Here is a 14,665-nt window from a genome sequence, read left to right on the forward strand (position 1 = left end):
ACGTCAAACTGTCAATTCACACAGATTTCCGAGACTATTAATAGGTTATATTAATTGGTAAGTATCAGTTTAAAGACGACGTTTTGTTTGTAGTAAATCAACGAGTTTTCTATACAACTACTTCTGCAACCACGTGCGGATTGATCTTTTTTTTTTTTTTTTTAATGGTATATTATATATATTATATATATAAATAAATATATATATGTACTTGTAATAAATGTAATTTTATTTGAAAATCAGGAAGTCAAACAAAGTTAAATTGATCGTGATCTCGTAAAACACGAAGTTTCCCCGCGTTGCCAATGCGAAGGGCCGCCGGGTCGGCTTATCAATTTTGCCGATCGTTCAATGCGGCGTCCGAAATCATGCAAAAGCCGCGTATCGCGAAATTTTCTTAACCTCCCTCGCCGTTACTGCACGCGGCATATGGAGGGAAATTGGGGAAAACGCGTGGAGTGTACTGTAAATGTGTTGGAAGTCAAAAGAGCTTAGTGATAATTATTATTGTACATTTTTTTTACAAATAATTTGTTCTTTGATTATTCTTGGTAAATGCCTTGTATTTATTTCCCTGTGAACTGACATTTAGTTGAAGTGATTTTCTCTGTTGTCAGCAGGAAGGGTCCACAAGATCAGCTCGGTAGTGACAGGTAAGCAAGCTCTTGTAAACTTAAAGCATCTCATGATGTTTTTTGTATTTATTTATGGAAGATTTGAGGAATTACTAGATTTTTTATGTCCCCCACCACTATAGTGGGGGACATATTGTTTTTGCCCTGTCTGTTGGTTGGTTGGTTGGTTTGTTTGTTTGTTTGTTTGCTCCAACTTTAACATTTTGCCATAACTTTTGCAATATTGAAGATAGCAATTTCATATTTGGCATGCATGTGTATCTCATGGAGCTGCACATTTTGAGTGGTGAAAGGTCAAGGTCAAAGGTAAAAAAACAAAACCAAGGGAAGTAATAAGCTTTAAAGGAGATAATTATCTGAACCTGCCAAATGATAAAAAATTAAACTAAATCAAAGCGGCGCAGAAGGGGACATACTGTTTCTGACAAACACATTTCTTGTTTAATATTAAAATTTGTTTTTACAAACCCATGCCATCAGCTATTGTGTGTGTCTTTGTCCATCAACTTATTTTATATAGATGAAATCACACCTATTTTACAGTTAATGCCAGTTTGTTTTTCACCTTATATAAAAATGTCTTAATGTCTATTCTTAACTACTGGAGAAGTGGTGACAATAAAAACATCATTTGTTAAGGAAAATCAGAAAATACATGACTTCTTGTTTATCTTTTCACTACTATGTCAATATAGCACTAGATTTTGTATTTCCCAAAGCAGCTTTTCAAGTGATATTTCTTACCAATAACCAATAGGCTAGGGCGTCTCTCCCATCAGGACAAGAAAGAAAAACTGGCAAACATACTTTTCCTTTAACATCAATGTTAAGTCTTCATTTTCTGTTTGCCTACATTTTCACCATATACTATCGTTAAACTCTGTTATGTTCATGCCCCATACAGAGATCACCCGATGAAGGTGTTGTGCCCCAACAACCTGTGTGGACGTATCATAGGAAAGGGTGGCTCAGTGATCAAAGGTTTCATGGAGCAGTCTGGAACACACATAGTTGTCTCCAGGTAGGCTTGTAGTGTAGAGGCTTCCAATAATGGCAACCATATTTTAACCCTTTCAGTGCTCGAACCAAAGTTTGAAGGCCTTTGCAAACAGTTAGGATCCAGATGAGAGGCCAAAGAACGTGGCGTCTCATCAGGATCCAAACTATTTGTTATTCTGATAGTATTCTTTGAAAAAAATAAAAGAAAATGCTAATTTTACAAATTCAGCAGACAACATTTTAGCAGACGACATATTTCCCAGCATGCAAAGGGTTAATCTAATTAAATTGCCATATTATGCATTCTGTGCAAGTAGATATTGCATGATATTGTATGTTTAGTTTGAACAACAAAACAACAAATGGTCAAGGCAGACATGGAATTTTTTGTAAAATCACAATTTTCAAAGAATCACTTTCAGATATTGAATCATTGTGTTCTAAATGTTGTAATGTTACTGATTATGAGTTGTGTATCATATTTGTTCAAAATTCATGAATGAATTAATGAAATTTACATATTAGTCATGTTCTGAGAAAACTGGGCATAATGCATGTGCATAAAGTGTCGTCCTAGATGAGCCTGTGCAGTCCGTAATCTGTGTTTTCCCGGTTCGAATGTTTACATGTTAATTTACATTTACTGTATTCATACGCGTCTTAAATAAACTATGGCGTACCGTTTTAGTCATTGTTTTGTCAATTTTTAAAGTAAAAAATACAATTGTTGACTGTTTTCGTTAGTTGTTGTATATAATAAAAGGAATATTACGCTAGTCAATTGTTCCAAGAGTAGTTTGCATCACTCTCGTGGCTTGTGCTATTTCGCATCATTCTCGTGGCTTGTGCTATTTCGCATCACACACGAGGCTCCGCCTCTCGTGTGATACGTCATCACACAAGCCACTCGAGTGATACAAACTCTTGGAACAATTGACTAGCGTAATATTCCGTATGTATTAACTCCCATGCTAGACATACCTTTCAAGTAGCTGTGGAACAGGAAATATTGAAGAGTACATCAATCTTTATTTTTCAACCCAAGTCCACTAATTGTTTGTTGAATACGTACACTCTCATCATGTCAGTGTTTCCTTTCAGTGCCCAGGATGGCACATACTACGCCGACAGGGTGGTCACATTCACTGGGCCCCTTGACAACTGTAAGAAGGGCCTCGAGATGGTCTTTGAGAAGATGAGGAAATGTGCAGAGCTGGACCAGCAGAACTTCCAGGTACTTTGGGCTGGACTTTACAATCACTGATGACATTATTTTGTCCACTCTAGCTGCAATTTTTTTGTTATAACAGTTTAAAATATTTTAATATCTTTTGGATTTCCAGGTCATTCCCAAAATGAAATGTTAAAAAAAAATCCTAGTTTGAAAAAAATATCCAATGCCATTTTTTTTATAAAGAAGTGTCTTTTGATATGTTTAAATTTTATTTCAATTGCATCTAACAAAGTATCTAACTATAATTTATATTATTTTTTATACCCACGAAGGGTGGCATATAGTTTTGAACTGTCCATCAGTCAGTCTGTCCGTCCGTCCGAAAACTCTAACATTGGTCATAACTTTTGCAATATTGAAGATAGCAAGATATTTGGCATGCATTTGTATCTCATGGAGCTGCACATTTGGGTGGTGAAAGGTCAAGGTCATCCTTCAAGGTCAAAGATCAAATATTTGGCTTCAAAGCGGCGCATAATGGGGCATTGTGTTTCTGACAAACACATCTCTTGTTTCTTATAATTTGAATTATTATAAAGAGTTCTTTCCAATTATTCCCTCAAAAGATGGACTTTTGTCACTCAAACATTCTCAAACCCAAAATGGCCAGGCAAAGGCCTGAATTTTCAGTCTTGAGAAACTGTATGTAGCAGTTAAATACTACGCAATTTAACGAACATCTAACCTTTTGCAACTTTTAGCATGTACAGATTATTTCCAGTTAACTCAAATTACAGCTGCAGGGGTTAACGTAAGAAATTGACACTCACTTGCCCGGGGGGCAAGTTACTTTGAACATCTACTTGCCCTCATAAAAAACTGGTTGCCCTATTTTTAAGTCTATTTTTTATTGTCATTTGATCTTTAAAGCATTGATACACATGCATTATTATGCTAGATCTAATTTCAGGTATATTCAATGTATCAAAAATAAAATAATAATCGTTTTTATGCTCCCCGAAATAAATTTCGGCGGAGCATATAGTTGCCAGTTTGTCCTTCCTTACTTTCTTACTTACTTACTTCCTTACTTCCGTCACACTTTTGCTACTGTTTCTCATAGCGACTTCAATACTTAACCAATTGCTTTCATATTTGGCATGTAGGTACCTTGCATGGACCTTTACCTTTTGATGAGGTTTGAGATCACTGGGGTCAAGGTCAAGGTCACCGAGGCTAATAATAGACTTCCTTCTGTCACACTTTTGCTACCGTTTCTCATAGCGCCTTCAATACTTAACCAATTGCTTTCATATTTAGCATGTAAGTTCCTTGCATGGACCTCTACCTTTTGATGTGGTTTGAAGTCACTTGGGTCAAGGTCAAGGTCACCGAGGCTACTTCCTTACTTCCGTCACACTTTTGCTACCGTTTCTCATAGCGCCTTCAATACTTAACCAATCGCTTTTATATTTGGCATGTAGGTACCTTGCATGGACCTCTACCTTTTGATGAGGTTTGATGTCACTGGGGTCAAGGTCAAGGTCACTGAGGCTACTTCCTTACTTCCGTCACACTTTTGCTACTGTTTCTCATAGCGACTTCAATACTTAACCAATTGCTTTCATATTTGGCATGTAGGTACCTTGCATGGACCTCTACCTTTTGATGAGGTTTGAGGTCACTGGGGTCAAGGTCAAGGTCACCGAGGCTACTTTCTTACTTTCGTCACACTTTTGCTACCGTTTCTCATAGTGCCTTCAATACTTAACCAATTGCTTTCATATTTGGCATGTAGGTACCTTGCATGGACCTCTACCTTTTGATGAGGTTTGAGGTCACTGGGGTCAAGGTCACCGAGGTTACTTCCTTACTTCCGTCACACTTTTGCTACCGTTTCTCATAGCGCCTTCAATACTTAACCAATCGCTTTTATATTTGGCATGTAGGTACCTTGCATGGACCTCTACCTTTTGATGAGGTTTGATGTCACTGGGGTCAAGGTCAAGGTCACCGAGGCTACTTCCTTCATTCCGTCACACTTTTGCTACTGTTTCTCATAGCGCCTTCAATACTTAACCAATTGCTTTCATATTTGGCATGTAGGTACCTTGCATGGACCTCTACCTTTTGATGAGGTTCGAGGTCACTGGGGTCAAGGTCACCGAGGCTAATAATAGACTTCCTTCTGTCACACTTTTTCTACAGTTTCTCATAGCGCCTTCACTATTTTACCGATCTCTTACATATTTGGCATGTACTTACCTTAAATAAACCTCTACCTTTTGATGAGGTTTGAGGTCATTGGGGTCTAGGTCACCAAGGCTGATAATAGATTTTTTTAAGGTGGTTATTAACACATAGATTGACAAAGCGCATCATCAGGGAGCATCCATCAGTTTCACTGATATTCTTGTTAGTCCCCTACCCGTTTCACCGTTTTGTATCCGTCAATCCATCACACTTTTCTGGATCCTGCGATAACTCTAAAAGTTCTTAATATTTTTTCATGAAACTTGGAATATGGATAGATGGCAATATGGACATTATGCACGTCATTTCATTTTGTTCTTACGTCAAAAATTGTGGTTGCTATGGCAACAAATAGACTAGAAATACTGCTGAAAATGGTGTTTTTTTCTGGATCCTGCGATAACTCTAAAAGTTCTCTATATTTTTTCATGAAACTTGGAACATGGATAGATGGCAATATGGACATTATGCACGCATTTCATTTTGTTCCTACGTCAAAAATTCTGGTTGCTATGGCAACAAATAAAAAAAATATTCTGACAATGGTGGAATTTCTGACAATGGTGGAGCCGGTAGGGGACTTTTATTGCTTGGCAAGAGTCTTGTTATAATATAAAGTTGTCAACAAAACAAAATCTGGACAGTTTTATTTCATTGAATCGTCACTATTGAATACAATACATATGAAGAGTTTATTACTATTAAAATTGTAAAACGGTATACTTGTCACTTTATCTATACAAGTTATGGCATAGATTAAAAGGGGGGGGGCTTCTTGCAATATACAATCGAGACTCTTTATCAAATTCAAGCCATGGAAATTCATCAAGCCACGATGTTTGAAAGTTACGCTTTGGTGATTCATTTTCATATTTTTTTTCCTTTTTCGGTTGTTTTGGTTTGTTCCTTTGAATGTTTCGAGTTACTTTTATTAAACATAGAAAAGATCGGCTGGACGCTACCGTCCGCCTTGTTGAAACGTCTGCCGAGTAGAACTTGTTTTGAGCGTTAAGATTGGCTTATACAACGCAAGCGACCAATCAAATCTCGTTTTACTTGTACTTGATAAAAAAATATATTGATCCAAAGAAAATAAATAGATACAAGGGGAAAAGTCGAAAAAATACCGCAATTATGCTAGTACGAAACGGACTTGCCCAGCAGACTATCTACTTTGGAAAATCACTTGCCCGCGACGATTTTAACCCGGCCCGCTTTAAAAAAGCCCTGAGCTGAAACAAATACAATAATGATAAATAATCCTTGTTTCATATATGACAATTAATATACATTCCATAAAAGTGTGTTAAGCCAAAGCATGTGAAATCATCTGTATACATTGAATAGTGGTTGATGTGAAAACGCATTTTAAATCCTGTAGTATATCTTCAATTGAGTGTATGTTGTATTTCAGAACAACATGGGTCCTTATGGAGGCATGGGGCCAGCAGGGCCTATGGGCCCAAACTTCTACCAGGGAAACAGAGGGGGCCCCTTCCCTGGGCCTAGCGGTCCCTACCAAATGGTAAGATGCTGTAATTGACTGCAGCAGTCTGTTCAAGCAAGCTGACTTCTTTTATTTACATAAGTCAGAAAATGCTGAAAAATTGAATCCTGGATTTGTAGTTAGCCTGCCTCACCTGTGCAGCATGCTTTATTAGTGCAGAGGTTAACGGTTTGTTCTTTTTTGGATCATTGGGTATTACGAATCAAGAACTTAATAGGCTTTTTCCCTTTGGAAAGTCCTTTAATAAGAAAAAATCCAATTGAGCCTTAATTTTTTTCTTTGAATGGTTGGGCTTGCTTACCAGTTGCTCATTTTAAGAAATATGGAATCAGCTTTTACAGTATTAGATCATGAAAACAATGATGACAGCATGGTAGCCGTACTGAAAGACACTGTGGATGTGCAAAATATTGCTGACTGAGTGTTTCATGGTTCTTGAAAAAGATATTTTTAAGGTTTCATGAGGACATATTGGGCACCAAGTTAACTTAATAAAGATACACATGGATTGAAAGATAAACACGTATAAGCTAAACACAGGGAAAATTGTGTTTAATGCATATAGGTGAAGTTTTATCCCTTAGCCTTTATAGAAGACTGCTTAAGCTAATCTGGGATGACACTTTCAGATTTTACGGATTTTTTCGTTGAAATGAAGTCACTTCTATACAAAAATCAAGTCTACGTGGAAAGAAAGAGATACTTGAAGCTCATGCATAGAGCACCTGATCATATGTTTTGAACATTTTCCTTTTCTGAAAGTGAACTCCTAGCAAGTGTTCTTTGTTTAACAACTGATTTCTGTTTGTCATATTGACGGAATTGTTTGAAAAAAGCTTGAAACCCATGATGACAGCATGGTAGCCGTACTGATAGATACTGTAGAACTGCCTTATATAGCTGACTGATGGTTTCACGGCAATGTGTGGGGTTTGCGCATATACTTGTCGACTTGCTATGCAAGAACAGTTGCATCAACTTTATTTAAGCTTATAAAATCCTAGTCTTGTAGTTTGATATACTTGGGCAGTTATTAAGCGAGTCCTTGGTCTTGTATTTCATTGCAATAAAGTTATGTCAATCAGTCCATAAAACACAATTGTTTCTGCCCTTCTACTCCAAACAGTTTTCAGAAGAAATGCATCAGTCTTTATGAAATGTTTCAAATCTGCCTAACAAAACTGAAAGTCTGTACAGCAAAGATGAATTAGGATCCAGTGAAAGGTTTAAAAGCTGGTTCTCATTTTCATCACTTATCTCACTTAATCTTTCACTTTAGGAAATCTCTATGCTTAAGATTTGACAAACGAAAACATTACAAGCAAATTGAAACCCATGATGACAGCCTGGTGCGCGAACTGAAAGAACTGTTGAACACCTTTAATAGCTGACTGAGGGTTTCATGTTCAATTTAGAGCATTACTTAAAAATATAACGATGGTTGTAGAATAAATGACCGTATCGTCATGAATCCACCATTAGTCTATAATATAACAATTAAAAATTAAGGCTAAATTGTATAATGGCTGCTGGTATATAGTTTACAATTTAGTTTCATAGTTTCATCGGTTGTTTGAACTGTATATTTATAACCTTATGCATTCTACAATAGTTACTAAAGTGGAAGAATATAAAACATATATGTATATGTTTGCTTTGTGTCTTGGCAAGTCCAACATAATTTACAACACAGTTTGTAGGGCCTGTGTTTTGTTTCACCACTGATTGGGTTTGTTATATTGACTGCCTGCTTTGAAAAAAATATGCAAGAGACAAAAAGATGACCGAATGGTAGCCGTACCAAGGACATTGTATGTCTGCCTTATATAGCTGACCGAGTTTCATGGGGAAGGGGGTTGGTTGCTTGAGTACATTTACTGGTAAACTTCTTATGCTTATGGACAGAACAGTACTTTTGTACATACTTCACCTTGAGCTCATTTTGAGAGCTTCATCGCCAACTCAGAAAATACAAAAAAATATAATTTTAGGTTGATATACTTTGTACTTGTGGAGTTCTAAATCTTATCCTTGGTCTAGTATTTCATTGTTTATTTCCATCATTCCATAAAACACAATTGTTTCTGCCTTCTAACTCCTATTAAACAGTTTTATGCATAACTTTATCCGACTTCATGAGTGTTGCAAATCTGCCTAATAAAACTGAGAGTCTGAGCAATAATATTGTACAAAAACAATAACAAATTGAAACCCATGATGACCGCATGGTAGCCGTACTGAAAGACACTGTAGATGTGCCTTATATAGCTGACTGAGCGTTTCATAGGAAAGAGTTGTAGTTGCTCAAGTACATGCAATAGGATACTATGCTATGCCTTCAGTTCATTGAGAACAATGGCATTTCTTTTATACCTTACAGCAGTGAAAATAAACAAATTGTTATTTTCACAGGTGAAAATAACAAATTTTCTCAACTACGTTTTCTATTTTTAGATTATCATATCAAGATTTACTTCAAGATTTATAAATATTTTTTATGATCACAAGTGAATTAAAAACGATATTCCATCGAATCCAACAAATGTCCGTTTTTTAATGCTTTTTTACGGTGTATTGTAAAAGAGTTTAAACGGAGAATTTCGCTGGTATAATGACGTCATTTTGTGTATTGAAATGTATTGAGGCACGCCAAGGGAGAAAGAGTAACTTTTCAGCGAAAGGGAAACAGCTGTTAATTATTTTCTTGAAAAGGGGTCATAAAAGAAACTCGTGATCATAGAAAAATAATATTTTCACTGGTGGCTGCGCCACTTGTAAAAATATATTTTCTATGATCACTCATGAAATAACAAAAGATCTTAACTGACATGAACAAATATCCTCTATATACTTCATTTAGGCTCAGATTATGACCCTCATGCCCAACTCAGAAAATTCAATGCCTAGTATTGTAACATGATATACTGTGTAGCTGATAAGCTAGTCCGGATTTGGGTATTTCATGCCAATTTTTTTTATGTCCATCAGTCCATATAACAGTAGTGTCTGCCTTTTAACTTTATATTGTTTTGAGCATAACTTCATCAGACTTCATGAACTGTTGCAAATCTGCCTTATAACCGAAAGTCTGAACAAGCATGGTTGAATTAAGATCCAGCGTATGGCTTAAAAAACTGGTTCTCATTTCCATAACAGATTTTCTAACCAAAACATTCTATTTACATAGGAAATCTTTGTTCTTTATTTAAAAAAAAACAAAGAACAAAACAAAAACAAAAAAAATTGAAACCCATGATGACCGCCTGGTAGCCGTACTGAAAGACACTGTAGAACTGTCTTATATAGCTGACTGAGGGTTTCATGGGAAAGGGTGGTGGTATCTCAAGTACCTGTAGACTTGCCAGGCCCATTACATGTATTAAGTACAGTTACGCTAACTTCATGTAAGCATTTAAAAATTCTTATTTTATAATTTGATAAACTTTGATACACTTTTAATATTGCAAATCTGCCAAATAAAACTATCAAAATCTATTGCACGGTTTTTTAAGGGTGGTTCTCCTTTACATCACTGTTCCTCTCACTGAATCTTTCACTTTATATAAGAAATCCCTATTCCTAAGTTTTGATAACAAAAAACATTACAAGCAAATTGAAACCCATGATGACAGACTGGTGCGCGAACTGAAAGACGCTGTTGAACACCTTTAATAGCTGACTGAGGGTTTCATGTTCAATTTAGAACTTTATTAAAAGAGAAGGACCAAGTATGTCTGAATTTGAATTTGTTGTTCTTGCCAAATGGGGAGGAATATAGACATTGGCTTGTGTGTATATCTGTCTAACACAAAACCTTTTTACGGCTATATCTCAGAAACTATATAATTTATCAACATGAAACTTCTTAAGTGTATGGATATTAGTGCTGCAACAATATATCGGTATATATCGCAATACGCAATCCGCATCTTGTATTGCGATACGATTTTCATTATACCGGTACGAAAATTTTACAAAAATTCATTCACATTTCGTCCAGAAAAGCCATCCGAAACAATGATAACAAGGTAACCTAAACAAAGCAGTGTACATTTTTTTTTTCGTAAAAATAGCATTCTGAAAGTGTATTATACAGAGTAGCGTTGTTACATCGGAGCATTCGTTCGATGCTTTTGAACAGATTATCGTTGAATTAATTGCGCACAGCTGTAAATGTTTCATTCGATTCTGAATTGAGCATTATAAAATTTGTTATCCGAATTGCGGAAATACGCTTCCAAATTTTAATACAATGCAACAAAAAAAAATTCTAGCGTCAAATAAAAAGTGCTTTATCCTTTGTCTAAATAAAAAGCGCGCGAAAATTATACAGACATGTAGAACGTCGCATGGAAAGTATGGGTGTATTTTGTGTTGTATAAAAACGGGAACATCACGTCAGGTGAATTACGCGTGTTCAGTGGGAAAAACGCCCCTGTTGGACGTTATTTCATCACATCTTTAAATACTAACGAATGCTTAAATGTATTTGATACTTAAGAAAATTTGCGAATGTTTGTGTTTCTTGTTATTATTGAGCACATTTATAGTAAATATATACCAGAATTTGCTTTAAAACTGGATATACGTGATTTTCGGATAATTGGCAAGTTATAATTTTGGTACAAGTTAGCAATATTTAAGAAATAGTTAACTCCACTGAGGTCCCTATGGCATTATAGTGACCAGCCAGGCAGCCACAAACCATATATGGACCGAAGCCGTAGGTTGAGGTCCATATTCAGTTTTTGGCTGCCTGGCTGGTCACTATAATGCCATTGGGACCGAAGTGGAGTTCACTTTTTCTTATATTACACCGAAGAGTCTCCCCTTTACCATTGTACAGTGTTGTACGATTGTTTATGGTTTAAAAGAGATAAACTGAAGAATTTCGCAGGAATAATGACGTCATTTCGTTAAAAAATGACGTCATTTTACAGTTAAACAGTGCAAATTTAGTGGTGTGTAGCCCCGAACGGTCCATATACAAAAAATAGTGACCGGTCCATATACTACTAGGTTCCTCTATCTCATTTTACAGACTGAAACCGGTCATATAGATATAGAAGGACCAATATCTCTGAGGTGTAATATATTGCGATATATTGCAATACGGGTTTTTGAACTGACAATATATTGCAATACGGTTTTTGGCGTATTGTTGCAGCACTAATGGATATCAAGGAGGAGAAGTGCCATGTGCAAGAAACATAAACCTACACTTGTTTAATGAGAGTTATTGCCCTTTGTTTTTTTATATGATAATTTTTTGCATGGCTCTATCTCAGATACCATGAACGATTTCAACATGAGCCTTCGTGGATGTATTGATATCAATGAGAAGTGCCATGCTTAAAAACCATAACCCTTCACTATCTTAAATAAGAGTTATTGCCTTTGTTGTTTTTGTAAGATGGAACTTTTCAGGGCTATATCTCAGGTATGATTCAACATTTCAACATGAAACTTCATGGGTGTGTAGATAGACAATGAAGAGAATTGCAATTCTGTACAAAAGTTTATGTGGTGGTGGTGGTTCGGGGGGGGGGGGTATCAATTCAATGATTTTGCTTGTTGCCTTACTGATAAATGTTTTATAATTGGTGAGAAAACTACTACCATGTACCAGTTACTCCCTGGCATTTAATGTTATTGAACTGATACAGGCTTTCTTGTTAAAATGTGTGTACTTGCAATGACCTAGTATTGCCCAAGAATTCTGAGCCCATGAGACAATGTCATGATTGCCCAGAATAGTTGAAGGGGAACAGTTCCAAGAGAAATTAGTATATAATTTTCCCAAATGGCACCTAAACATTCCCAATTAAAAGTTAAAAAAAACCCCACCAACTTTAAGTTCATCTCCCATCTAGATTCTATGAGTTGAACCATAGTACAGTCCAACCTGCCAATAACGAACACTCAAGGGATTTGGTAGTTGTGGTCTTTGTTCACAGGTAGTCTTTATTCGCAGGGTCGATTGAAACTTTGCAAAATATGCTAGTAGGTTTTTAACTGGTACCGTATCTGTGTATGTGCTCTATTGTTTAAATGCGTGAATACTAATGCATGTATAATGTAAAAAGGATTGAAAACACAGTTTGTTTTATATGTACATGTATTATTTCAATTCACAATATGAAAATTTAATGTACCAGACAGAAAATCAACATACGTCATGAACTTGCACTTGGATGCCATAATGGTTAACTTTAACTGACAATTTACTTATCTATAATCTATGCACGTCGTATCACGGAGAAATGTTAAGAAAGGAATGAATAAAAAAATGTATGTGTGTAATTGGCATCGTAATTGTAACGAAACCATAATTTTCATTAACAAGTTGATATAAGCCCCAAACTTTTCTTTGATATTTTTGGCAACTATTCCATAAATAATCGCGAGCCACTAAAATAAATTGGCAGCGTCTTACACCTTCGACAAAAGGTCAAATGCATAAAAGAAGCAGGCGGCTAACAATTAGCAAAGTGAACATACAAATAAACAAAAACAGCTATCGAATTAAGTATTAATTAACAATATCTTTATAGCGACCGACCAGTGATCTGGTAAGATGTTTATCACATGACTATCACAGCATCATGGTGGCCATTGTTTTAAGAAGAGAATGACTATCAAAATGTTTGTCTTTAATAGGCATCGTAAATGATATGAAACCGTTAATTTCCTTAATGAGTTTATGAAAGCCCCAAATTTGTCTTTGATATTTTCGGCAATTAGTACATTAATCGTGAGTCACTTAAATACAAAGGCAAATTTTTACACTTATGACAAACTGTCAAATGCATTAAAGAAGCAGGCAACTACCAATTAGCAATGCATGTTAAATAAACAGACAACTGCTATCGAGTGCAATAAACTGTCACTTGCCAATATCTCCATAGCGACCGACAAATCCACTGGTAAGAGAAAATTGAGATTGGGGAATGTAAAAGGGTGGTCGTTGGTCTTTGTTGACAGGTGGGCTTTATTCGCAGGTTCAATATATAGTGAAATCGTTCGGGAGGAAATCGGTGTGGTCGTTATTGACTGTTGGTCGCTATTAACAGGCGGTCGCTCGGGCAGGTTGAACTGTATATGTAATATTGAAAGCACTTATTCTCAAATTTTCAAGTATCTGTTAGCAAAAAAAACAACAATATCTTTTTCTCGAATTTAGTCAAAACGACCCAATTTTTCCCAATCCAAATGGACCAGGCCTGTTATTGAAATGGTGAAAAAAACACCCTGTAAATTTCAGGGTGGTGGTATGTACCATGGTGATGTGTCTATTTCAGGGCGGAGGAATACCATGGTGATGTGTCTATTTCAGGGCGGTGGAATACCATGGTGATGTGTATATTTCAGGGTGGTGGTATGTACCATGGTGATGTGTCTATTTCAGGGCGGTGGAATACCATGGTGATGTGTATATTTCAGGGCGGTTGTATATACCATAGTGATGTGTATATTTCAGGGCGGTGGTATATACCATGGTGATGTGTATATTTCAGGGTGGTGGTATATACCATGGTGATGTGTATATTTCAGGGTGGTGGTATATACCATGGTGATGTGTATATTTCAGGGCGGTGGAATACCATGGTGATGTGTATATTTCAGGGTGGTGGTAAATACCATAGTGATGTGTATATTTCAGGGCAGTGGTATATACCATGGTGATGTGTCTATTTCAGGGCGGTGGTATGTACCATGGTGATGTGTCTATTTCAGGGTGGTGGTATGTACCATGGTGATGTGTCTATTTCAGGGCGGTGGAATACCATGGTGATGTGTCTATTTCAGGGCGGTGGAATACCATGGTGATGTGTATATTTCAGGGTGGTGGTATGTACCAGGGAGGGCCAGGCCTGTACGGAGCAGCTCCACCCCAGCAGCAGCAGCAGCCCACACTGGAGATCACGTACGTCTACATCCCGGAGACCACAGTGGGCGCTGTCATAGGCACCAAGGGAACCAACATCAAAAACATCATGAGATTATCTGGAGCAAGAATCAAGGTAGGCAGTTTGAGATGCGTTTTAATGGGATGTTTGTTGTTGATATATAATGTTCGGTGTATAATCTTTCGAA

At 36.6% G+C, this 14,665-nt stretch overlaps 1 protein-coding gene across 3 annotated transcripts in view; it reads left to right on the forward strand.

The window, feature by feature from the left end:
• LOC127854992 (insulin-like growth factor 2 mRNA-binding protein 3) overlaps nucleotides 1-14,665 on the forward strand; it is a 63,795-nt gene that overhangs the window by 36,871 nt on the left and 12,259 nt on the right. For 2 of the 3 annotated variants that reach the window (XM_052390218.1, XM_052390216.1), the window contains 5 exons: nucleotides 618-653; nucleotides 1,540-1,656; nucleotides 2,736-2,868; nucleotides 6,476-6,586; nucleotides 14,413-14,592. In XM_052390218.1, coding sequence (XP_052246178.1) covers nucleotides 618-653; nucleotides 1,540-1,656; nucleotides 2,736-2,868; nucleotides 6,476-6,586; nucleotides 14,413-14,592 — 577 coding nt within the window. The remainder of the gene's footprint in view (nucleotides 1-617; nucleotides 654-1,539; nucleotides 1,657-2,735; nucleotides 2,869-6,475; nucleotides 6,587-14,412; nucleotides 14,593-14,665) is intronic. The other variant, XM_052390217.1, reaches the window with a different exon arrangement.

The sequence above is a fragment of the Dreissena polymorpha genome, chromosome 13, assembly GCF_020536995.1.
Source record: "Dreissena polymorpha isolate Duluth1 chromosome 13, UMN_Dpol_1.0, whole genome shotgun sequence".
Lineage (NCBI taxonomy): Eukaryota > Metazoa > Mollusca > Bivalvia > Myida > Dreissenidae > Dreissena > Dreissena polymorpha.